At 39.5% G+C, this 27643-nt stretch overlaps 1 protein-coding gene across 1 annotated transcript; it reads left to right on the forward strand.

Moving 5' to 3' along the window:
- The first annotated feature begins 145 nt into the window (after window positions 1-145).
- On the forward strand, window positions 146-26560 carry Tat (tyrosine aminotransferase). The gene is made up of 12 exons (XM_076839132.1): window positions 146-205; window positions 17904-18150; window positions 18301-18405; window positions 20339-20406; window positions 21277-21435; window positions 22356-22494; window positions 23072-23124; window positions 23894-24046; window positions 24618-24746; window positions 25086-25169; window positions 25892-25990; window positions 26420-26560. The coding sequence occupies exons 2-12, from the start codon at window positions 17916-17918 to the stop codon at window positions 26558-26560; spliced, it is 1365 nt and encodes a 454-aa protein (XP_076695247.1). The 5' UTR covers window positions 146-205; window positions 17904-17915.
- The last annotated feature ends 1083 nt before the right edge of the window (window positions 26561-27643 follow it).

Below are 27643 nucleotides of genomic sequence, written 5' to 3' on the forward strand. Positions count from 1 at the left end.
GCTTCCTACCAACAGCCTTATGAGTGAGCCACCTTTTTATTTATTTAGTTTATTGTAAATGAACCATCTTGGAAGTGGATCCTCCAACTTCGGGGCAAGCCTCAGTGGACTGTAGTCCCAGATGACATCTTGACTGTAACCTTGTGAGAGACCCTGTCACAGCCACCCAACTAAGCTACTCCTGAATTCCTGACCTACAGAAACTGTGAGTGACAATAAGCGTGTATTGTTGTTTTAGAATCTTCAAGTTTTGATGCCATTTGTTTTTCAGCAGTGGATACATAAACCAAATGGAATATTACTCACCAAGTAAATGAACCATTTTTTTCAAGATTTTTAAAGATAGTTGGGCCAACTAGGTAACAATATGCACACCTATAATCCCAGCTACTCAGTAGGCTTAGGCAGGAGGATTTTTTGAGTGCACAACTTCAAGACCAGCTTAGGAAACATGGCAAGACCCTGTCTCAATAAAAATGGTTGTCCTTTTGTGTATTCACTCTCTGCCTCCTCTATCTCTATTCCCCAAGACTGGGGCATCTTGGAGATTATGTGTTAAAAATGGAAAGACTGCAGCATGAAAAGATCCTAGATCCTGAAAATTTCCCAGGAGAATGCCCAAGTGTGAGCACCTGCTTTTAACTGGGTGTGATTAAGAAATGAACATTAATTACAAATTCAAGAAAGTCGTAAGTGGATGATTCGGTACAACTTATAGAAAAGATGAAGGTAATCCCAACATGCATGTACTGCCATTGTGACCAGGAAAGTCACTTCCACAGCTGTGGGGAAATCAGCGTAAGGTTTGAACTTTGGTTACAGTTTTCTTTACTAGTCCACAGTTTTGCTGAGGCTTTTGAGAAGTTTGAGAGTGATTATACCATTTACTAAGCTCCTAGGTCAAAACCACTCACAATAAAAGCAACAAATTCTTGAAGGGTTTCTTTCTTTCTTTTTTTTTTTTTTAAGAGAGAGAGAGAACTTTTTAATATTTATTTTTCAGTTTTCAGTGGACACAACATCTTTATTTTATTTTATGTGGTGCTGAGGATCGAGCCCAGCACCCCACCCATGCCAGGCGAGCATGTTACCACTTGAGCCACATCCCCATCCCTGAAGGGTTTCTTTCTGATGGTGTGTTAGTGGTTAGGATGGATCTGGAGCCAGATTCCTTTGTTTGAACAATGTGATCCATTTGTGCACTTGAGCATGATATTTAATTTTTCAGGACCTAATTTTCCTCCAGTGAAATGGAAAGTTTTCCTTTATTGAAATGAGCTTAATCATAGAACTGATAATTTACCAGGTGCGGTGGTGCACGCCAGTAATCTCAGTGGCTCGGGAAGCTGAGGCAGGAGATTGAGAATTCAAAGCCAACTTTAGCAAAAGCAAGGCAGTAAGCAACTCAGTGCGACCCTGTCTCTAAATAAAACATACAAAAGGGCTGGGGATGTGGCTCAGTGGTTGAGTGCCCTTGAGTTCAATCCCTGGTATCCACCCCCGCTGCCACCAAAATATAATTGCATGATTTAATATATGCAAAGCACCTAGAATTTGGACTGGCATGCAAGTTCTATGTGTTAGCTATGATTTTTATTTTCTCTTGTGTCACTTTAATCTTGAACTTCCTGTGTTTTACATAGGAGAGGAAAGCACAAGCATGAAAACTGCATTTTTTTCTTAAATTCACTTACTGCAATTAGTGCTTATTTCTCAATCGCACAAAGTCAAAAGCAAATGTATTAAAGAGAAGGAAAAATCCTAATAGAGAAGGCAGTCGGAGGTTGGAGCTCTACTATGCTAGAATTTTCTTCTGACCCTCCCCATATCAGATCCAAGTTACAGTCCCCAGTCAGGAGCTGAAGGCAATGAAAAAACAAATATGCAAGTTTGTCCAAATTGTCATTTTTATCAGTTAGGATGTATATTTTGGTTGGATTATTTGGCACTTGCAAATCAATATTGCAACATCATTACATATTTGTTTTCTGATTTTTAAAAATGTGACGTGTTGGGGCTGGGGATGTGGCTGAAGCGGTAGCGCGCTCGCCTGGCATGCGTGCGGCCCGGGTTCGATCCTCAGCACCACATACAAACAAAGGTGTTGTGTCTGCCGAAAACTAAAAAAAATAAATATTAAAAAATTATCTCTCTCTCTCTCTTAAAAAAAAAAAATGTGACGTGTGAACTTGCTTGTATTTTAACTCCCTCCTGGAAATAAACTTGATTAAGTTGGATTGTTTAAGTACCCTCTTGTACATGGCACTGTTTAACACTTTCTAAAACAAGTTAAACAAACTTGTCCCTTGCTCTCAGAAATGCACAAACATGAAAAGAAACAGAGATATTCACTTTTCCAGAGTCCACCCAGAGGCAAATGCACCAGTCAAGAACACATTGATCAAATATTTACAAGACTTATAAGCGTTATAGTTAATAATTTTTATGGTTAATGAGTTTTGTATCAGGGCTCACTGACATGAAGGCAGGGTCTTCATGGAAAATAAATTAACGGAGCAGCAAAATCCAGTAACTCTCATCAGCAAATTTTTTGGTCACTGGTAGATTTATAATATGTAAACTTTCTTGAGAAAACATTGAAACAGGTATTTGTGTATAAACACAATTACTATTTTATTTAGTTTTAAGGAAAGGAGACAGGGGTTCCTGGGAAACCCCAGAACAGCTACATTTGAATTTCTTGTAAAAATTATTGATTATTGCTGACATCAGGCAGTATTCCCTCATTGTCTCCATATACTCTGTATACAGAAAACTTTGCAAAATCAATCTCCAGTCACTGTTTTTTTTGTGTGTGTGTATGTGTTGGGGGGCGGCTACTGGGGACTGGGGATTGAACTTAAGGGCGCTTGACCACTGAGCCACATCACTTGCCCCATTTTGTATTTTATTTAGAGACAGGGTCTCACTGAGTTGCTTAGCACCTTGCTTTTGTGAGGCTGGCCTTGAACTTGGGATCCTCCTGCCTCAGCCTCCAGAGCTCCTGGGATTACAAAAGTGAGCCACTCTTTTGTTTTTTTTTTTCCCTCTGCATCCCTGGTGACCCCTGGTTCCTCCTCATCTCATTTACCAGGATTTAACCTTGCCTCAGCTGTCTGATTCTTGTTTGGTGGCGGGGCGGGGAGGGCAGGTGATGGGGAATAGATCCATCCTGGTGGCACATGCAATAAAGTGCAACACTGAAGTCATCAAGCTGGACATTTCTCAATATTTGCTCTGGCAGAGATAAGGAGCTAGAGCTGATCTCCTGTTTCGGGGAACTGAAAACCATTTTGCAAAGACAGGGGAGTGAATGGACCCAGCTTCAGGTTTGGAGGGCAGGAGGTTTGCCAGGCACAAGTCTAGCCTTCCTTTGCCTGTCCCCTTGGCAAAATGAGATGCCTCCTATGAATCTCAGGTCAAGGTAGATAAAGCCCTTGCTCTTCCTTCAAGCTCACCCTGAACTTCCTACAGGCCTCCATGGGGATGACCACGGGTTTACTGACCTCTCACCTTTGCACTGGGGGCACCTGTCTCACCTCTCTGTCCCCATCCCCTAGCACACTGCTGGTCACATCCAGGACATCCAGTTAATGTCAACAAAACAAATCCAACCAGGGGAGGTTGGCTCTGCCTTCCTTTTGCCTCTTGATGTTTATCAGCCAGAAAACTGAACAGTACAGTTAACTGGGGGTTGATGGTGTCACTTTGGTCATAAAAGTTAATAATATTTGTTGCTTTATTGGTTTCTTAAATATCACTTAAGTAGAAACAAGACAGCATGCTTTAGTGGCTATGAGACAGCATGGCCCATTACCTTCCTTGGGCTGAGTTTTGACTCTGCCATTTAGTAAATGTGTGACCTTGGACAAGTTCCTTAACCTTTCTGTACCTGGGTTTCCCCATTTACCAAACGTGACTTATAATAGCACCTGCCTTGTGGTGGTGTGAGAATTAAAAAAAGTAACATATATTAAGTGTTTAGAACTTACAAAAGCACAAGAATATAGAGATGCTCAGTCAATACTGATTGATGAAAAAATACTATTGTTTTTAAATTTTCAGTTAGTTGTTAAAGATAATTCTCTCTCTTTTTTTTCTTCTTTCAGTTGAATTTTATGTCTAGGCTAGGTATTGAAAAGTATCACCCTCTGGATTATTGCTAATTTATAATAAATTCCCATTCTCATAAAATATTTAACACAATTCAAAGAGTTAATACCAGTAAAGAGCTTTGAATGGTGCCAGACACAGATGCTCAACAAATATTTTTAGTATTTTATTATTATTATTCATTTGTTCATCCAGCCAATTTTTTGAGCACCTATTATATGCTAGGCACCAACATATATCATGGAACAAAAATCCTGCTCTCATGGAATCAGCATTCCAAGGGGGACAAATAGACAATAAATAGAATACATGAACTGTACACTACATTTTATTAATTTCAGTGAATTTTCACATGTCAATATCTCAGAATTAGAATGCATCTTAAATCTGGTAGCATCTTACCATTATAATTGCTGCTATTTTTCTTTGGTATGAAAAATGACAGTACATGTGTCAATCAATGGCATATTAGACTTGATGTAATAGGACAAGCCTGTTAGATACAATCAGTGATGTGGAAAAATAAAGCAGAAAAAATGATAGAATCTTGGGGAGGCTTTGCAACTTCAATATGGTATATCCCCAAGTTTTTTTTACATTGACCTATCTTAGAAATCAAGGACCAATAATTATCAAATGAAATCAGAATTTAAAAACATTATTAGTGCTAAATGTAATGTGGTATCCTGAATGGGCTCCTAAAACAAAAAAAGTCACTTTTTTTTCCCCAGGACATGTGTTTTATTTTTCTTCTTTTTGGAGGTGATCTTTTATTCATTCCTTTTTAGAAGTGAAGGTATAATTTACAAACAGTAAAATTCACCATTTTTAATGTATAGGTCTGCTCTAGTCTTAGGACTGAATCCTTTATATGTGTTTTCCTATACATGCACACCTATGATGAAGTTTAACTTATAAATTAGGAGTAGGAAGAGATTAACAACACTAATCACAAAATAGATTAACTAGATATTAATCTACTGTAATAAAAGTTATATAAATGTGATTTCTCTCAAAATATCTTCTCATTTTTCTTTTTTCTTTTTTGCAACTGGGGATTGAACCCAGGGGTGCTTACTGCTGAGCCACATCCCCGCCTTTTTTATTTTTTATTCTGAGACAGGGTCTTGGTAAGTTTTAGAGACTGGCTCCAAATTTCCCATCCTCCTACCTCAGCTTCCTAAGTAATTGGTGTACTGCTTCCAGCTCAGAAAGGACTCTTGAAGTCTCTTTTAGAAATAATCACTGTGAGAATCAGAGTTTCTGATTCTCTTCGCTTTAGGAAAGGAAGAAAAAAAGGGATTTTGGCAAGTCAAATGAAGGAAGGGGAATTGTTTATCAATATGTAATGAACTGAGAAGACAAAACAGGAGGAAAAGGCAGAACCACTCTGCTGTGGATGCAGGAGGATTATGGAGATGGGGATCCTGGGATTCCCTGCTTTCTCTCTCACCCTCCTGCAGATGACTTCTCACTGCGAGACTCATTGAATTGCTCTGTGTGGACACCTAGCTCTTGGATGACCACTGACACCAGGCCTGGGTTACAGAATGTGGGCCCAGAACTCAGTTGGGGAGCAGGAGCAGGGAAGGAGGTTGTCTCTGCTTCCTAGGGAGAAGCCCAGCCTCAGAAGTTGGGATGCCCGCAGCAGGAATCAGTTGACCTGAGATGACCAGCTCCCAGGCTGTGACTGCTCAATTCACCCTTGTTATACTCACCTAAGAGAGGAGTCCCAATGCCCCACAGTCCACTGTTGCAGGAATAACTTCTAAGAACAAGAGTGGGATATTAAAAATTCACTTATTAAAAGCTTTAAAATTCCTCTGAAAGAACCCATCAGGATCCTACCACCTTACCACTGAAACCATTGTTCTCTGAAATTGTCGCCCTGTGGGACCCTCAGGCAAGGGCCAAAGGAATGGCCCGATTTGAAGGTCCTTGGACGTGATGGAGCAGGGATGTTCGAACTCTCTGTGGGGTACTGAGTCCCAGTTCTGTGCAGACACAACCAGGAGACAGTCTCTTAATTCCCATCTGCATTCCTGTTTGGTCTCAGTGGTCTGAACCCAGCTGCCACATAGCAGGGTGACCCTGCTGCCCTCTTGCCAGAAGCACATGCCTTTTATGGGTTTTGCTTTAATTTCAGACATATTCACCCACCCATGATGTTGAAAGGCATTCATAGAGGGTAAATTGAGGCTCAGTCTGAGGCCATGAGATAAATGCTTTTGTGTTAGAACACTAGCCATAGTTCCTCCTCTCCTAGCCAGACTGAAGCACCTTCTCTCTGACATCATCCCCTACCACACTCCACTAGGTTCCTCCATCCTCTAGCTGGGCTGTGCGTGAACATGCCTAGCGCAGTCCCAGGTCAAGGCAAGACTTGCGTTTCCCTCTGCCTAAGTGACTGTCTTCATCCATAGGATCCATCTCCTCCCTTCATTCCCATCTCCATTAACCGCCATTGCCTTGGTTGGGGGGCATGCTAACGGTCATACACAAAATAAGACCCCTTCCAATCCCACACCTGGATTTCTTATCATTAATGCATTAATACTTCCTCACACCAGCTTCTTAATTCATTACTTCTCTTCCCCCAAAGGCACGTCAGCTCCATGAAAACAGGGGCTTGGCTTGCTTTCTTCACTTAGAACAGAGCCTGGGCCAGAAACATTTGTCCGATGAGTCCATAGATGACCCTGGATGGCAGAATTCTTGCTGTAGAAGAGCTTTGAGTGACAAGTAGGCCCACAGGCCCGCCTTCCCAAGTTTGACTTGGTTCAACCCTGGTTTCATCCTGGCTCATTGTTTTTCATTCTCTCTACCAGTCCTCCCCCTCCAAGCTGTGTGCTCAGTGTCCCACCCCATTGCATCTCATCTTTGTTTTTGCTCATGGTCCTGTGGGAACTTGGTGTTCCAGACTTGGGTAATTCTCTGTGGTTTACCACCCCCTCCACCCCCCGCCATCGATGGTCCTCTCCCCTTTGTAGATCTCAGCAGTGAGTCTGGATAAAGGTTGCTGAGTTACATCACTTTTGGCATTTGTTTCCAGGAGGAATAGGCCTTGAAGCCTCATTGTGGGAGGGCAGTGGCAAAACCTTTAATCTTTGGAACATTCTATGCTTCTTGGTGGAGAGAATGTTTCAGAACTGCAGACCAGGTTATCAACTTGAGACTTTGTGCACCTGCCTTGCGTGGAAGACAGACTCCATACATCCCACTAAGGCACAGGGCTGGGGATGCTCAAGTGTACGCTGTGGTACCACAAGATATTCTTTCTCAAATAAAATCTGTGCCTTGGGCTGGGGATGTGGCTGAAGCGGTAGCGCGCTCGCCTGGCATGCGTGCGGCCCCGGGTTCGATCCTCAGCACCACATACAAATAAAGACGTTGTGCCTGCCGAAAAAACTAAAAAATAAGTATTGAAAAATTCTCTCTCTCTCTCTCTCTCTCTCTCTCTCTCTCTCACACACACACACACACTCTCTCTCTCTCTCTCTCTCTCTCTCTCTCTCTCTTTAAAAAAAAAAATCTGTGCCTTAGCTCACAGCCATTACTGCAGGAAGGAATTCAGGTCTCAAGAAAAAGCTAAATGGGACTCCTAAGCGCACAGACCCAAAAAGGATCAGCCGGGAAGAGAAAGATTTCCTATTTCATGTTATTAGTATTTAAACCGTCCTCTTCTGACAGCTCAGAAGTCAGGCTTGATGGGAAGATAATCTCCATCTCTTTCTCTGGGTTATACATTGTATCTATATCCTCCCCTTATTTGCAGAGCTAGTTAAACTGGGCTCTATTTTGGTACCAACATCTGTAAAATATTTCCAGAAAAACAAGGAATAAAATGCAGTTAACCAACTGTAGGACCTTGGAGGAAGCTTTAAAAAAACTGTTTTGCTTAGCCTGGAAAAGAAAATAAAATAAGATGCTTTTTCTAGAGTCTGAATAATTCAGTGTGCAGCAGATTGGCCTATCCTGTTATATCTTCTTTTGAAAGTGGCTTCTGAAACATGTGACTGCAGTTCCGTTTAAGGTAGGGGAGAGAGAGACCCATGCGTAAAGGATGACTTAAACTCAATGGCTTTTCAAGATTATTCCAGCCCCTATTACTCAGGATTCTGTGATCCAGGTTAGAAGTGGGATTTTGGTGGCGGTTTATGGCATCTCAACAGGAAACAGATGGTACAGGCAGAGAAGGAAATTGGAGAGAGTTTATTAAAGGGACTGCATACAAAGGTGTTTTTTTCATAAAATTATTGATTTGTGATCTCCTATGATTCTGAGAGTTGACTGGGAATAATCGAGTGGATCTTGCTTGTGATTTCTTATGCAGCCATGGCCATCTTGACCCAGGGTCATCTGAAGGCTCAGATGGCCTGGACACCCAGGATGTCTTCTTCACTTTCCTGTCTGGTACCTCAGGATTTCTGTGTCTTCTTTTTCCAGAAGAGTAAACTGGATTTCTTACATGGAAGCTCAGGATCCCAAGAGGAGGAAGCAGAAGCTAGTGGTCAACTGGCCTATATTCACAACTGTCACAGTGTCCCTTCCTCCAACTTCTATTGGTCACAGCAGTGACAGGGCATCTCTTGAATGTTAAGAGCTGAGGTGGGATTGAGATCCAGTGAGTCACAAATGAAGGAACATCAAGTTCCAACTGAAGAAAAGTGGATGAATTAATAGACGGTTTACACAGTTATGCAAAGCACACAGCAAACAGGATGGTGTTATTTGCTAAGCACCATGAGAAAGGTGGCCAGGAGGCACCTCAGTCAGTAAACAAATGAAGATTCTATTTCTTTTTTAACCTCTAGAGCTCTGATGGAGAGTGAATGGCCATAACTTTAAAATCTCAGATGCGGGGCTGGGGCTGGGCCTCAGTGGTAGGGCGCCCGCCATGCACGTATGAGGCACTGGGTTTGATCCTCAGCACCACATAAAAATAAATAAATATATTGTAAAATTTTCTAAAAAGAATTTTTTTTTTTTAAAAAAAAGCTCAGATGCTCTTTCTAAACCCGGTGGCCCCTTCTAACCATAAGGAAAACACCCGACAAATGCAGATTGAGGAACATTCTACATCAAATCTACCAAGGTCATGGAAAACAAGGAAAGCCTAAGAAACTGTCTCTGACCGCAGGAGGCTGAGGAGACATGACCATGACTAAATGTAAATGGGTTCCTGGTGCAGGAAACAGATGCTGGCGGAAAAACTAGTGAAATATGAACACAGGTATTATGGACCAATGTTTGTTTCTTAGTTGTGACTAAGAGTGTATCAAAAATAGGGAGACACTGGGTGAGGGGTATGTGGGAACTTGGTACTATCTTTGCAACTTTTCTATACATCTAAAACTATCCTAAAATAAAAAGTTCAATCATAAAAAAGAAAGCTCCACCAGGCCTATCTTTCTGTTTCAACAACGAGTGAGACAGAGAGACTATTGAGATAATGTAGATAATGAATGTGAACCCAAATCACAAGGTTCTCTATGAATGCAAGGCATCATAAATTATAAAAATCCAAACTACCTCCTTATCCCATCTAAATTCCACACTCCACCTTCTATAAATACAGAAGGACTTTTTTCTTTCTTTTTTTTTTTTTCCTCTTACCACTCCACCACTTCTTTCCCTCTGGTTTATGTGCTCTCCATTGTCAACTGGTGAATAAGTTTGGAGTGTGGCTTGTATAAAAACACTATGCCAAGAGAGTATAAAGAATCCTCCTCACTGTTCTAGGCCTCTAGGCAGTTAAAATATGTACATTCCTTTGTACCCAATAAATAAGAGGTAATAAGGAGGATTCAGGACACATAGATAGTATGTAACTAATAAGGAACAATGAAAGTAAGTGAGCAGAGGTGACGGTTATTTGCTAAGCGCCATGAGAAAGGTGGCCAGGAGGCACCTCAGTCAGTAAACAAATGAAGATTCTATTTCTTTTTTAACCTCTAGAGCTCTGATGGAGAGTGAATGGCTATTATCCCATTGACTCAAGAGGTTGAGGCAGGATAATTGCAAGTTTGAGGCCAGCCTCAACAATTAGGGAGACCCTGTCTCAAAATTAAGGAATAAAAATAAAAAGGATGGGGAATGTTATTCAGTGGTACATTACCTCTGGGTTCAATCCCCAGTACACACACACACACACACACACACACGCACACGCACACACACAGAAAGTGAATGTCCATGTGTAATTCACATAGTGAATTCATTATTTTTCTAAGTCTTTTTTCTGATGATCTCTCCCTTAGTGTTTTCTGTTTTTATATTCTGTAGGGAAGAAAGGGCTCTATACATCTCAGCCCACTTTGTCCTCTAAAGAGAAGCAGATATGTTTGTGTAGTGAGATCTGGAGCCAGATTTCAAGACTTGTACTCCAACTTACCACTGACTATCTGGGGAGTTAGTTTTTAACCAAGTGAAGTGGAGATGATACAGCCTGTCCTTCTAGGACTGAAGTGAAAATTATATGAGTTGGTTCAGAACAGTGTGTTCTTCTGCTATGGGATAGATGTCCATTCTGCATGGGTAGAGGAAGAAGAGTATTGAAACATTTTTATTGAAATTAGGGACCCAGGGTTGAAGGTGACTATTAAAAATAAAATTTACAAAATTTTTATAGTCTTAGGAAAATATTCGCAATATATCATGAAATGAGACCCACAGAATACAAAAATTCTGATGTATAAAACATATGGATGTCTACCTAGAAAAAATAAATTTCAAAATGCTAATTGTTGGTAAAAAAGATTAACAGTCGTTATCTCTGGGAGTTGAATTATTTTTAAAATACTTCTATTTGAAAGTAGAAAGGTGGTTGCCAAGAGCTAGGGAAATGGAGAATGAGAAATAAGTGTTTAATGGTTATAGAGTTTCAGTATTGCAAGAAGAAAAAGTTATGGAGATTGGAGTTACACTGGTAGTGTATTCATATATGAACATAGGAAAGTTATATTTTACCACAATTTCTAGAAATTTTCAAAGTACCTTTTTATGACAGACATAGTAATGTAATCACTGGAAATGGTTGGGTTTTTAAATGAAAGGTCTTAACTCCATTTGTTGATGTAGTTTCTTGTGAGTGTACCTAAGTTTATTGGGTCCTTGACCCTTGATTCAAAATCAATTTTACCTTTTTCCAGTAAAACTTTCTCTCTTTCTCTCTCTCTGGTGCTGGGGGTTGAGCCAGCACTTTTAAATTTTGAGACAGGGCCTTGTTAAGTTATCCATATTCTTCTGCTTTAGCTCCTGAGTGTTTGCTACTTCACCTAGCTGATATTTTTCTACCTACCTTCCTTTCTCTCTCTCTCTCTCTCTCTCATTTTTCTCTCTATATCGTCCTCCTTTCTCTCTTTTTCTTTCTAGGTCCTAGGGATTGAACTCGGGGCTTTGCTCATGCGAAGCAAGTGCTCTGCACTGAGATACAGCCCCAACCCCATGAAGCTTCCTAAGTAGAGTTGGGTCCTCACCCCTTGTCTGCTTTCAATTGAGGGGAAACACTAGCTCCCCAAGGGTGGTGTTACCCAATCTTGTTTGCTTTGTCTGTTTTCCCTCTGATCTCAGCTGCACTGCTGGCTGCTGAGGTGGACATGAGGGTGTGTGCATGGCGCTGGCCTTCTGATGCAGGAGCCCTTGCTCCATTCACACACCCCTCAGGCCCGCAGATTCTGCGTCAGTGGCAGTATTTGCAGGACCATTTGCCAAAACCCTGTGCAGCTCATTGTCCTTTGATCTTTAAACCTTTATCTGAGCCAGTCAGGTTGAGACAGAGGCCACTGGACCTGTGATAACTCAAAGCAGCTGTTGTGTTACCGTGTGACCCCGTCCTAGACCAAGGTCTCGACTAAGAAAAGATGATCCTACTGGCAAAAAATAGGCAAGGGATATGATCAGACAATTCACAAAACACAAAGATCCAATATACAGGAAAAAATGATCCTCCTCACTAAAATGACAGGGACAGAAATAGCAGTTCTGATTGAATATCATTTTCCTTTGTCAATCAATTTGGACAATTATTTAGAAAATAATTCCCAAGGTTTGCAAACAATTACTGATTGGAAGGTAAATGGCTTTTCTGAAAACAACCTGGAAATGCATATGAAGAACTATAAGAATGTTCATTTTGGAATAGAATATTCTAGAAATGATGATGTCATAAACAATTTCTTGAGGATATAGGAATTTAGTACAAGATAAAAGTGACATTTAAAATTAGTAAGGTTACTCTATATATAGAGTTACGAAAAATTGTGCTGAGAATGGATAATTATGAATGTAATGCACTCCACTATTGTCATGTATATAAGAAATAAATTTAGAAAGTACTATAAAAATAAATTTAAAAATTAATAAGGAGACTACCATTTCTAGAGGACAGAATAATCTGGAAGATCTTTAGCTACCAAAATATCTAGAAATATTGCACAAATTGTAACAAAATGGTTTCCTGAACTAAGATAAAAAGGCAATCAGAAAGAACTGAAAACTAGAGACAAAGGTGGGCTAACACTGCTGTTGTTTCAGGAGGGATTAAAATTCTCAGGCTCCTGTTTTAATGGTAACTGGTCACCAAGCCAACAGGCTGCATTTGTCATGGGAGAGGGAGTTGGATCTGAGTCTCATGGGTAACTGGGATCCTTGAATTCTAAAACTTCAGTGATAGCAATCAATGTCTATAGCCTAACTCTGAGAAAATCCCATTCTTGCTTAGTCTAATGTTTTTAAAGGACAATAGAAGAATAGCCTAAACCTCTGATAAAGATTCTTTGATTGACCAAACTTTAGTCAGGCTCCTGGACCTTCTCTAAACCCATCTGTGCACTTCCTAGCAAAATCCAGTTTTAGCCAAGAACCCTGCAAGGTTATTTTATGAAGAACCCCTTAATACGTGATCTCCTTGTATATCTGATGAGGTTTCTTATGCTCTTTATCTTATGTGTGATCACACTGGCCTATCTTTAATAACAATCCTGTTAGGTCATTTAACCAGAATCCTTCTTACTCCTAATGTTTTCTCTTAGTAAATTTCCATGCACTGATACCTACCTTGCTCCTTGGCTACAAATTCCCACTTGCCTGTGTTGTATTTGGAGTTGAGCCTCTTCCCACTGCAAAATCCCATTGCAGTGGTTCCTGTACCATTGCCACAGTGCTGAATAAAGTCTGTCTTACCATGCTTTAACACATATCTTTGAATAGTTTTTTAAAAATTGAATACTTGTGAGATACTGTCTATGTGGAGAACCCCTATAGTAACACTTAGCTGATTCCCTGCGCTATTCCTCAAGCAGGATATGTTGTCCTGACAAATAGCATGAGCTCCAAGAGGCTGTCAAAATAGGCATATCGGCATTATCTTCTCTTCTATAGTCTATCATTGACAGATTTTGGAGATCTATCAATATTTGGGAGATCTATCAATAATTTGGAATGTGATTCCATTTTTAGGAAAATATCCCACAAGTCACAGTCAACTCATAAAATTGAGCAATTATAAATGTACAAGGATGCTCTATCTGCTTTATTTATAATAGGAAAAATATGGAAGCTGCTCCATGCCCAAGGAGAGTAAAATAGACAAAGTAACACTGTGTAGCCTCAAAAAAGAATAACTGATTTCTATGTTTGACAATGTGAAAATGTCTAAAAGGCTTTAGAAAATATGCTATAGAATAGCCTTGTCCATTAGAAATAGGATGTAAATCACATAATAATTTCAAATTTTCTAAAAGGAATAATTTAAAAAGAAAAAGTAAATCTAAAAAATAGATGACATTAATTTTTAGAGTTTATTTAACCTAATATATATATTCTTTAAATGTGTAATCAATATAAGATTAAGATGTTTTGCATTGCCTTTTTATACTAAGTTTTTAAAACTTGATGCATATTTTGCATTAGCCATACATCTCAATTCAGACCAGATGCATTTCAAGAACTCAGAAGCCAATTATGACTACAGGCTACAATACTAGATAGTGCAAGTATAAACAAATATATTGTATACATATATTTTTAGCAACCCCCAAACAGCTTCAAAAGTGTTGTATAAACATAGAAAACAGTTGGAGAAGGATACATAAGAAGTGACTAAAAGTAGTTACCTCGACAGAGTGGAATTGTGGGAAGGGAAGATAATCAGGGTTTAGAACATTCCTATTTAAATTTATCATATAAGAGGGGCTCAGATTGTGGCTCAGTGGTAGAGTGCTTGCCTAGCATGTGTGGGGCGCTGGATTCAATCCTCAGCACCACATAAAAATAAAATAAAGGTATTGTGTTCAACTACAACTAAAACAAAATATTTTAAAAATTTATTAAAAAAGAATATATCATACTTTACTAAAAAGGTAAGAGAAAAGTGTTTATTCTCTTCAGTGTCGTAAATCAATATAGAAATTTATCTTAAAGAAATAATAAAATGTATATGAACCAACATTTATGAACAAGGATGCCCTTGGCAGTATTATTTTTAATGATAAAAACTAAACTCCATGTTATGTTTAACAATAAGACAATTACTCAATAAATCCTGATACTTATCCATGGTGTAATGTTTCTTATAACATGGAAAATATCTATGATATAATTTAAAAATTCAAGATGAAAACACTAAGCATATAATGATCCAGTAACTTCAAGCTATATACCTAAGAGAATTGAAGACAGGTATTCACACAAAAACTTGTACACAAATGTTAATAGAAGCATTATTCAAAATAGGTAAAATGGAAACAATTCAAATGTCCATCAGCTGGTGAATGGGTAAACAATATGTAATGTATCCATTTCATAGAATATTATTCATTCATAAAAAGAAATGAAGAACTCTATGCTACATGTAATATGGTTGAGCTTGGAAGACATTTGCTAAGTGAAAGAAACCAGATATAAAAGAGCACATATTGTATGATTTCATTTATTTGAAATGTCAGAAATAGGGAAATCTGTAGAGACAGAAGATGGATGTTGGTTTTCAGGAGCTGGGGAGAGTCAGCGTGGGGAGCCGCTGCTTCATGGGTATGGGCTTCTTTTTGTGGTGATTTGAATGTTCTGGAACTAGATAAGTGGTGATGATTGCACAAAGTTATAAGTGTGCTAAAAATAACTGAAACTTATACTTTAAAATAATGAAAATAGTTGGGTGTGGTGGCACATGCCCGTAATCCCCCAGTATCTTGGTATGTGAGTCAGGAGAATCACAAGTTAAAAGTCAGCCTCAGCAACTTGGTGAGACCCTGTCTCTAAATAAAATATAAAAAGGAGTGGGGATGTGTTCAGTGGTTAGATGCTGAGTTCAATCTTGGATACCAAAAGGAAAAAAAAAAAAAGAAAGAAAGAAAAGATGAAAACAGTGAATTTTCTGTTACATGAATTTTATTTCAGTTTAAAGAATATCTATATAGTCAAGACCCCAGCTTTGTGGGGAGAAATAAAACCATACAAGCACCAATATGTTAAGAGTGGTGGTGAGATTGTAAATTCTTATAATTTTTTTTCTAATTTTCCTCCAACATATTTATATTTAAAATGTACAGGAGCATAAAATATTGTAGAAAATAATGGTTTACTCTCTTGGCAAAATATGTGTACTTCTGGTTGTTGTGGTGCACACCTGTAATCCCAGTGGCTTGGGAGGCTGAGGCAGGAGGATTGCAAATTTAAAGCCAGTCTTAGCAACTTAGTGAGGCCCTAAGCAATTTAGGAAGATCCTGTCTCAAAATAAAAAACTAAAAAGGGCTGAGGAAGAGGCTTAGTGGTTGAGCATCTCTGGGTTCAATCCCTTGTACAAAAAAAAAAAAAAAAAAAAAGAAAAGAAAAAAAGAAAAAGAAAAAACAACTATGTGCTTTGGAAATAATACCATGTTCTCACTCTGTCAGTGATTCTGCCAAGTGCAATCCTGTCTAGACTGTGAGGTATACTTCTGCTTAAGGACACTTTGGGCATAGGGTGGTAAATGCCAGAGCCGACCAGTCCTTTCCTTCTCTGTGTCTTTGAATATTCCTAAAACAGGGCTCTGCATTTGCCTTTTGAGACAGAGGAGCCCTGGTTGGTGAGCTCAGGGCTTCTAGTATTAGAACTCACATTCCCTTGAAATGAAAGTGTTGGCTTCCCATCCTCACTGCTGCTTCTGCATCTCCACTGCTAAAATGATGTGGTAACTGCTTGCTTCATTATAATGGAGAAGAGAAAGCATTGTACACATTCTGAAAAGTAATAAGGAATACAAGGTCCAGAAAAACACTAAGGTTATTCAACACCCCACCCCCAAACCTCCTGACTCAGATCTCTGAAAAGTAGATGGAGAAGAAAAAATTATGTAATAACTCTGTATCCAAACAAATAAACAGATGGGATCTGAGCCCTGGGAGTCACTGATATTTTCATTAACTCACAGGAATATTGTTGTTCCTGCTGAGGACTGTGACTTTGCTTTTGTTTTGTAGATGTCATCTGTATCATATTCTTCCAATAATACTACAGCTGATAAATGAAGGCGGCTTTACCTACATAGAAGGATACAATTGTACAAGTTTTAGCTGCCTTGGAGACCCTGACCTTTTAAGCTATTTGTTGAGTGACCATTTATTTCAACTGTCCACCTTTCTTCTAATTGGAATTTGAAACTTTGGGTACTGATAAGGAAAGGGGAACAAGATGTAGGAAATAAAAAAGACCTTGTCAAGCAAGTTGTAGAACATGATTCCCTCTGTTTTGAAACCCTATGAAAGTATGCATCTGGGTCTATCTTAATCTAACTATCATCTTTTTTTGGTGAATGACAGAAGGAGTCAAATGCCTACACTCCCTACTCCCAGGAAGGAGAATGGAGTGTGTGCACACACAGACTGTGCACAAAAGAGGGCAAGAAAGCACTCTCACCTTTTCACTTTATGTATTTCTGTACTGTTAAAAAATCAATAGAATGTTTTGTAACAAAAGAGATTTAATAAAAATTACCTACTGACTTCTGGCAGTTTTCTGAAACACCTAACCCAGTGCCTGGAAAGGATTAACAGAGAATTCCAGATGTTTGAAGTGAGGACACATTCATGATTGGAGGGTGGCAGCAGGTGAGAAACAGTCAAGGGGAGAAGAGAGGCCCAGGCGAGTACTTAGCTCTTACCCCTAACCAATAGCATAAAAGTTTCAGGTCCTACGCCCATTAGTGGAGACTATTTTAGGAGTCGGAATTTGTACCTGAGTTCATTGCCACGGGTAATTTATCAGAGGACTGGTGAGCTTTCAGCTTTGGCTGCTTGGAGGTTGCATCTCCCCCATGTGGAAGGTAAATCTCAAACCTCAGTGATATGGTGGTGGTGAGTGGAGCGCTCACACTTTTCTCTCCCATGTGCTAACTTCTTTTTCCACTCAGGGCCAGACACAGAGTAGTGAAGAATTAAAGGAGATTCTTTCTCAGATTGGTTTTTCATAGAAATGGGGCAGCACTTTTTCTTTGTATCATTTTCCCTTGGTTTTCCTTAGAGAATCCTTCTGCCTTTGCAGCGATTATGTTTGTACCCAGCAAATCCTACTGAACAGTAGAGAAATAGTCAACCAAATGGGACCTGTTGATGTTGTAGAGTAGGTTGTTTTGTTTTCCATCTCAGCAAAAAGCTTTAAAACTTTCATTATTTATAATAAAGCTACTTCCCTTTATAAGAGAAGGCAGCAAAAATGTTTGGAAAAGAGACCTCCAGTGATGTCACCCTGATGTTTAGATCCAAACATAGCTGCCCACCCCTGCTCCGCCTCACAGGACCTTCTTTCCTCCTAGGCTTCTCTAGTGATGGACCCCTACATGATTCACACCAATGGCGATGGCAACCTCTCCCCGGTTCTGGATGTGCATGTCAATATCAATGGGAAAAGCTCTGGACTGGGAAAAATGAAAGGCAGGAAGGCCAGGTGGTCTGTGAAGCCCTCTGACATGTCTGACAAAACTTTTAATCCCATCCGGGCCATTGTGGACAGCATGAAGGTGAACCCTAATCCAAACAAAGCCATGATTTCTCTGTCCATTGGTGAGTTGGGGACACTTGATGGAGGGGTAGTATTGTCTCTCCAATCCTCATGGGCTGGTTGGAGAAGATGGTGGTAGAAATGAATCTGAGTACTGAATATGGAAGAGTAATTCTGGGCTCTTTTTGGCTTTTTCCCCCTCCTATGAATAGGAGACCCAACTGTGTTTGGAAACCTACCTACTGATCCTGAAGTTACACAAGCAATGAAAGATGCCCTTGACTCTGGGAAATACAATGGTTATGCTCCATCCATAGGTAGGCTCCTGTTGAGAATATACCTGGTGGCTTTCAAATGTTTAGCTCTTTTAATAGGAGATCGTTCCTACCAACTCTAGATTAAATAGCCCTTTGGTTTGGGGGAAAAGAGTCTTGCTCCAGATGCTTCAATGTGTTGAAGGTCTAACTTCTTTCCGGGCTCCCTTTGGCATGCTGACCCCTCCCCTCTGGATTCTCAAACAGACTTACTTCTCAAATAATGCTCTCAACCCATCATTACTAATTCTAATAGAAAGGCCTTGAGTCTGGCTGGAACTGCTTGTTTGCTGAGTCCTCTAGGTCCTACATTAATTTACTTACCGCCCTATGTAAATAGTTCCTTCATTTTATTTTTCCTCTCTATATTAAAGGCTTATTTTCATTGTGGTTCTGATCACATTGAAATGCAATTGTAACTATTTAAGGTAGAAAGGTCAAAACAACACACACACACACACACACACACACACGGGGCAGAACAGGCAGCCACACTGAAGGATAGAAGGTTTCTCTGTTAGAAAATTTTTCTATTTAGGTTTAACATTCTCCATTTGTCAAAGATTTCTATCCAAAATATTTTGGTAAAATAAGTGATTACTGTCAGTGTTTCTTCCCTGTGTTTATGTGTACATAGGAACATATTCTTAGTATAGAATAAAAATCCAGTTAAATGTTAAGATCAGATTTTAAAATTGCTTCACTCTGAGTATAGTAGTGTACACCTTTTAATCCCAGGTACTTGGGAGGCTGAGGCAGGAGGATCTCAAGTTTGAGGTCAGCCTTTGCAACTTACCAACACACTGTCTCAAAATAAAATTTTTAAAAGAGGGGCTGGGGATGTAGCAGCTCACTTTTAGAACACTTGCCTAACATGTGTGAATTAAGTATCTAGTACCACAAAAACAAAACAAAGTGCTTCAGAGAGGTGTCAGGACTGTGTTTTTAGTTGGGTTACTTACACATTAGATAATTTTTTTTTAAAAAATTATTTTTTTAGTTGTAGTTGGACACAATACCTTTTATTTTATTTATTTATTTTCATGTGGTGCTGAGGATTGAACCCAGGGCCTCGCAGATGCTAGACAAGGGCTCTACCGCTGAGCCAAAACCCCAGCCCCACATTAGACAATTTAATACAGCAAAAATCAACACAAAAGTTATGTAATTAAGTTTCTGACTTTAATATCCAAAGTACTAGGGAACTGATCCAACCCAGAAAACCAAAACCAAATCTCCTTTGACAAACAGTTGGAGGATCTGAACATCTCATGCCAAAGGAAATACAGACAATAATGTATAACTAGGAATTTGCTTTTCCTCACTCATAATGGAGAGCTGATTTATATAATTTCAAGGGATCCATTGTTTCTATTAAATGAAGAAACATGAAATGTTGCCCCTGGCCTTGATAACTTGTCTTTTTGGATAGAAGCTTTACAAAATATTATAATGGGCATGAAACTGTCAAAACTTCAGGCTTATAAGCCAAAGGTGGAAATATTGTACAAGAATATAGTTTCAAAGAAAAAATTTATACAAAAACTTATAAACATATAATATAAAAAAATATAAAATGGACCACACTTACTCAATGCATTGATGACAACTTTTCAAAAACTATAGTTCCTATAAGAGATTTAGGAATAATTTAAATCTTTTATCTTTTAGAGACCAAAACATAATCACAGTAATCAAGATTACATAAAATATTTTATAGTTTGGGGATCTGTTTCTTTTATTGACAATGAATATAATAAAATTGCAAGATATAAAATATCAGTTAATCACCTTGGTCTACAGTGGCTGAGAGCTAAGCTGAACAGATTGCTTTGAGCAGGGACAGGAGGCAGCTTGAAGCCCATGTTGACACTCTAGGGCACAGTCCTCAGTTAGGGGAGAAATCGCCAGCTTCCTCTCCCTGCTGTTCTTTCAGGATACCTGTCTAGCCGGGAGGAGGTTGCTTCTTATTTCCACTGTCCTGAGGCACCATTGGAAGCTAAGGTGAGCCTTAGTCAAAGTTCCAGCTTGGAAGCAATTTAGGGCAAACTGTACCCCCTTTCCTTGTTTAGTTTTATAGGAGTAATTGGGTGGGGGACACGGAGGATAATTTCCCTTTAGCAATTTGAGGACTTTTTATTAATTGGGACCACCAATCAGTGTTTATATTTAATGTCATCATAGTATGATATGGATATCTCTTATAATATCTGGGGTGTCTGTCACAAGGAGTCTCAAAGGACCCAGAGGTCACCCTAGATTTGATGTTATGCAAAAGACCATTTGAAACACAACTCACAGACACCAAATAATTAAATTTAAAAATTTGCCAATAGGATCATTTTAATTTGTAGCTTTCTTCATTCACCTAGGGCATTCAGAAAGAGAGAAAGATATTCCAACAGCATACAAATTGATGGCAGTGCCAAGTTTAGATGCCGCCCTTCCCTCTATTGTCTGCGGTGTGGGGTAGACATTTCCTAACGTAAGAGGTGTCCTTCATCTGTGCTTCAGAGAAGAGCCAGATTTCAAGTCTATGGCCAAAATTAAGTAAATAGCCAGGCTAAAAATGCCCAGGTCAGCCCAAGGTCTCTCATGGAAGTTGGCTGAGTCATAGCCAACTTATCCTCCCCCCACAACTTATCCTTATAAGAATGATTTGTTTATTTCTTTCAAGTGGCCAACATTTTCAACAACATTTAGGTATGGACACATGTTTGGTTTGGTTTTGGCTTAGTATAGTTCTTACTATTTTACATGAAACTTTTTGGTTCATTACTGCTCCTAACTCACCCATATCCATCTCACAAGGTCTTTTCTTCTGTGATTGTTGGAACCCCTTACAGAACTAAACCTTTTTTTTTATCTTCACAGGATGTCATTCTGACAAGTGGCTGCAGTCAGGCTATTGAACTTTGTTTAGCTGTGTTGGCCAATCCAGGACAAAACATCCTCATTCCAAGACCCGGTTTTTCTCTCTACAAGACTTTGGCTGAATCTATGGGAATTGAGGTCAAACTATATAATCTATTGGTAAGTGACTTTTTAATTTTAGATTCAAGTGCTCAATTACTACCCTATAAAATTATGACTTTTACCTCAAAGAAAAGAGTCTGGCAGAATGACAATGATCAGAATGTGAACAACATAAATGCTGGTGAGGCTGTGGGGGGAAAAGGGACACTTCTAAATGGCTGGTGGGACTGCAGACTAGCACGGCCATTCTGGAAAACAGTATGGAGACTCCTCAAAAAACTAGGGATAGAACCACCATATGACCCAGCTATTCCATTCCTTGGTATTTCCCCCAAAGATCTAAAATCAGCATTCTACAGAGACACGTCCATCTCAATATTTATAGCAGCCCAATTCACAATAGTTAAATTATGAAATCAAACCAGATGCCTGTCAATAGATGAATGAATTAAGAAATTGTGGTATATACATACATTGGAGTTCTACTCAGCCATAAAATGAATGAAATAATGGCATTTGTTGGTAAATGGAAATGGAGAATATCATGCTAAGTGGAATAAGCCAAACTCAAACGCAAAGGTGAAAAAATGTTTTCTCTCATATGTGGAAGCTAGTGTAAAATAAAGGAAAGGGGGACGGAAGGAAAGGATAACATAAAGAAACAACTGCATTTAAATTAATAGGTGAAAGGAAGTCTAATAGAGTAGAGGAAGGAGAATGGGAGAGGGCAGGGAGGACAGGAGAGAAAACGGGGAGGAGAAAAGAAGGGACCATGAATAAAATCAATTCCATGCACGTCTGAGTTGTCGAATGAACCCGACTATTATGTATGACAATAAAGCTCTTAAAAAAGAAGAAAAGAAAAGGCTCTGGCAGTGAGTGCTTGAGGCCAAAGACAAATTTTGTTATTTACACTGCACCCTTGGGTTGAGTACTCCCCTGCAGTCATCTTGGTCTCCCTCTTTCTTTCTCTCCAGCCAGAGAAGTCTTGGGAAATTGACCTGAAACAACTGGAATCTCTGATTGATGAAAAGACAGCTTGTGTCATTGTTAACAACCCGTCAAATCCCTGTGGGTCAGTGTTCAGTAAGAGTCATCTTCAGAAGATTCTGGCAGGTAAGTCCAAAGGTAGGAATAGGGTCATTTAGCAGTTTCCTAGAATGATGAAAAAGAATATTAATATTCTTTCCTATATTCCAAGCCTGGGATGAAGGTAGAGGACTCCACTGATGTCTCTAGTCCATTGTGTGGCATTGGAATGGTAGGACCTGCCGAAAGGAGGATAAAAAGGAAATACGGGTTGAGCATCACTCATCCCAAATCCCTGGAGCACTTTGGAATAGTCAGATTTCAGATTAGGAAAGTTGAACTGGAAAAAAATCTATGTAAATATTCAAAATTTTAAAAATACAAAATCTGAAACACTTCTCGTCCTGAAAATCTTGGTTAGGTACTTTACCTGTACTCACTTCATCACAATCCCATCATGTGGAAGTGAGAGTTTGAAATATCTAGTTAATTAAATGGCAAATTTAGGCCCCACAGCCTGGAAGAGTATCAGAAAGATTTACAGTTCTTGAAGAGGAAGACCGCACAAAGAGACATGAAATTAGCAATAATAAGAGTAGGTGAATATTAAATGAGAGGGAAATTTGCATTAAAAATGATTTCAGCATGATTTTCTTATTTTCAGTGGCTGCAAGGCAGTGTGTCCCCATCCTAGCTGATGAGATCTATGGAGATATGGTGAGTCTGGGTCAGGATATAAAGCTACAATAATGTCTATCCCAAATTGTTTCATGGGAATTCTTAAATTGGCAAGTGAAACAATCAGAAGCAACTCCTAGTCCTTTCCCTGTAACAATTCAGCATCCTTGGAAACTTAACAAATGTATAGATCCATGACTCCTTGGTCAGTTTTTTTTTTTAATATCCATAAGCCTTGAAAATCCAAAGATACTTGAAGTTTATTTGGTTGCAAATTCTGAGCTGACCTGATATATCTGTAGATTTTTTATTTATCCCATGTGTGGATATATATTTGTTAAGAGTGCAGGGAAAGTGGCAGAAATATTAATATTCTTAATTATCCTAGACTGCTGTGGGCATGTTTCATAATGTGTGGTACACGTGTTGTATAGTCTTTTCAAAATCCAAACAGTTCTGCATTCTGCAACACATCTGGGCCCAGGAATTTTAGATAAGGGATTATGGACCCATGTTTTGTTTTTAAATCTAGAACTCTAATAGTCACTAATTCCATAAGGCTGGCTTCATGAAGTTGTATGCACGATTGGGATAGAGTCCGTTTCCCCACTTTAGGCTTCCTTTCATGCAGACTAGACCTGGAATTAAATGTTTTAAATAATTCCCTTTGAAGCCTCCTGGAAATCTGATCATACTTCAGCGTAGAAATGAACCTGTAAATCTGAATCCCTGTTCCTTCTAGATAGAAGGAAAAGGGTGGAGGTATGGGGTACAGAGAGAACTAAACAAGAAGATCTCTTCTCCTTAGGTGTTTTCAGATTGCAAATATGAGCCATTGGCCACCCTCAGCACCAATGTCCCCATCCTGTCCTGTGGAGGGCTGGCTAAGCGCTGGCTGGTTCCTGGCTGGAGGTTGGGCTGGATCCTTATCCATGACAGAAGAGACATTTTTGGCAATGAGGTGAGGGCAATGTGGTGCAATAGGATGTGTGATTCAGGATATATATTTGTTTTGTATGCATAGTAGTGAGAAGGTAGGACCCCTCCCCTTTCTTCTTGGCCTTATAGTTCATGGTGTCTGGAAACACTAGATAAAGATGGGAATAGTTATAGCTCTCCTAAGTTCAGTTTTCATGTATCTGGCTTTATGAAGAAGTTTCATCCACCTCCAGTTTTAGGACTACAGGAAAGGGAAATAATGACAGTAATGACAGCTAATAGTGCTGGAGGGTGAACCATGTACCTGTGCTTTATGAACAGTTTTAATTTAATTCTCACAACAACCTTATGAGGCTAGTATTAGTATTCACTCCATTTTACAGTTGAGAAAGGTACAGAGAAGTTACATTATTTGCCTACAGTCATCCAGCAGGTGTATGACAGAGCTATGCTATAGATCTAGTAACCTGATCTAAGATGTCATTAGGCCACATGACTTCCTAGCATTAAAAACCTGATAGGTCAGAATAAGAATCCCCCAAACAGGGATGCGTAAGTAAGATGAATTATGCATTTCTTGGGGGGACTTCTAGATTCGAGATGGGCTGGTGAAGCTGAGTCAGCGGATCTTGGGACCCTGTACCATTGTCCAGGGAGCTCTGAAAAGCATCCTGCGCCGTACCCCTCAAGAGTTCTACCACAACACACTAAGCTTCCTCAAGGTAAGGGCAGCCTATGGACTTCTACTTGGGGAGTTTGGGAGTCAGAGAATACCAGCAGTGGAATTAGGAATGAATGATCCCCATTTCTGGAGCACCATTCTAATATGGAACTTCAATATCAGGAAATGGCATCATGTAAGAATTCACCCATACTCTCACTTCTGGTAACTCACTCTGCTCTTGGCCAGGAACTCTAAGTGATAGAGTTTTTCTTGTTGACTCCTTATGCCAGAAGATCAAACCCAAGTTTCCAGCTTTCACTGAGGATTCTTTTAATGATGTGTTTTTTTCTTTTACTTAAAATTTGATCCTTGATGTTCTCTCTACCTCCTCTTTTAGTCCAATGCTGATCTTTGCTATGGGGCATTGGCTGCCATCCCTGGGCTTCAGCCTGTCCGCCCTTCTGGGGCCATGTATCTCATGGTAAGTAGGTGTGTGGGCGGGGAAAGGCAGTAGTAGGTCCATGCATGTTGTAAAGCATGGGAAGGTGGTATGCAGGGTTGCTTATGGGGTTATGCAGGGCATGCTGCATTCACAAAGGCTAGGCTCCTGAACAAGACAGTTGAGGAATTGCCTTGTTCTGAATTGTCCCACTGATAAGATTTAATCTCAAAGTTCTCAAAAACGTGGTACTGATAATCATTTTATATGTAGATACAGGGAAGTTGTAAGATGCAAACAAGCTACTTTATAGCTCATAACTGGGAATGATTCTGGTCCTCTAGGGGTATTTGGAACTGTATGGGAACTTTTGTTTGTTTTCAGGATGACTTAAGGGTGCTATTGACATTTTGTGGGTCAGGAATTCCAAAGATCTTACAATGGGTGAAACAGTCCCATGCAATAAAGAAGGACCTGACGCTAATGCTAATCGTACCTCTGTTGAGAAACACTGGCATTCTGTTTCCTTTCATTTATCAACACCCAAGAAGGAACTCTGTAACAAACTAAAATATGAATATAAATATATCCACTCTTCCCTGTGATAAATTCCACACATTTATAAGTGCCAGAACGCTTAGTTATCAGTAGCAGAGTTCCAAGATATCTTTTAAAGCAGTTCCTACCCTAATTTCTGGCATAGCAAATTGGCCTGTTTTCCCTCCTTCTGATAAGATGGCCTCTCCCTTTTATTATTGGTACAGGTTGGAATTGAGATGGAACATTTCCCAGAATTTGAAAACGATGTGGAGTTCACGGAGCGGTTAGTTGCTGAACAATCTGTCCACTGCCTCCCAGCAACGGTGAGTGCTTGTGTATTTCTCAGGACACTCTCAACAGTTCCTAGAGCCCCTGGAGCTCTCCCTGAGCTAGGTGCTAGCCTGACCTTTTCCCCTCCAACAAAGTATATTCTCATTTGTCATGATTCACACTTATATGTCTCATGACTTCAATTTAAAGTTTGTTTCTCCCCGTCATTATCTCATCCATAATGGGTGAGATAACCCATGTTTATAACAAACATGCTAGGTGAGACACATTCAAGCTTGTCCCACAGTCCATTTCAAGATGAATTAACTCAGTTACTGACTCAGCACCCTAGTGATGGGGATGGGTGGATGGATATCCCAGGGGAAACGCCAGCACTTCTTGCTGGTGAGAGACCTGCTGTTTTAGGGTGGTCCAGTGCCAGATTCAATTGCTCTGAAAATAACAGGTTCTTATTTTTGCAGTGCTTCGAGTACCCGAATTTCTTCCGGGTGGTAATTACTGTCCCCGAGGTGATGATGCTGGAGGCTTGTAGCCGGATCCAGGAGTTCTGTGAACAGCACTATCATTGTACTGAAGGGAGCCAGGAGGAGTGTGACAAATAGACCCTCCTCTATTCTTCTGAAGATGTGTCCCTTCTGAGGAGGGTTGGACTGGGCTCTGCAGCTCCTCAGTGAGTCAGACACCCCCACAGGGAGAGGAGCCTCAAAAGCACCATGTCAGGGATTCAGGATTATTCCTACTTTCCCCCGTTCACATCCACATGCACACTCTGAACCCCAGATTCTCCTCTCGCCCTGCTTGGCTGGAGTGACTCACTAGTTATTTAATTTGTCCCCCTCTCATATGGCTTCCTCCTTTTTTTCCTGAGAATACCAGGTTAACAAAGTTTACCAGAAAACAGTTAAGCCCATAAAAGTAAGAGTTCAAGGTGGGAGAAACAAGACTGTGAGAACAGGTGCCCCCAACTATTTCCTTATTGTCTAAGTAAGGACACTGTCCAGACAGGTCTGACGCCCAACTCTGTTACTGCCTCATTTCAGGTATACCTCACTTTTGCCACAGAGAAACATGTATCTGGCTGGTTTTATTCTAAACACATTTGGAAATTTGCTATTTGAAGGATCATTTAAAGAAATATTTTCAAGGATTATTTTGGTAAAGAATTATTTTGTGATGCAGATAAATAACCTTTAATTGATCAGTTCCTAAATTTAGTTTTACATGCATCAGGCTTTCTTAAAATGAGACTACATCTTGTTTTAAGAGAAACGAGAAATCAGAGAACCTTCAAGAAATACTGTTGTGTATGGGCCAAAAATATCCTCACTTGTCATTGTTACAGAATCATTATCACTTTTGCTGTGATGTTAATATTGATTTATTAATATTTGTTATATTATCTTTTCATGTTTTCTAAGAAACATTTGTATTACTAGATCTTTTATTTTGCCAAGGACATAAATTATTTTTCTTCTTTTTTAAAATAAATTGTATCAGGTATGCTTCTCTGTGATGTGTTTTTCCTCCTCTGTAGGGGAATCTCCAGGCCCTACTCTGTCTGTTGATATATTAGCCAGTTGGCTTATTTCTTTGTAGAATTTATTTCTTCATAGATGTACTAATTTTTGGAGTTACTTAAGAAACATAACTCCTAGAATGTTTTATTTGGGAGCTCAACTTCTGGC

This window comes from Callospermophilus lateralis, chromosome 18 (genome assembly GCF_048772815.1).
Source record: "Callospermophilus lateralis isolate mCalLat2 chromosome 18, mCalLat2.hap1, whole genome shotgun sequence".
Taxonomy (NCBI): domain Eukaryota; kingdom Metazoa; phylum Chordata; class Mammalia; order Rodentia; family Sciuridae; genus Callospermophilus; species Callospermophilus lateralis.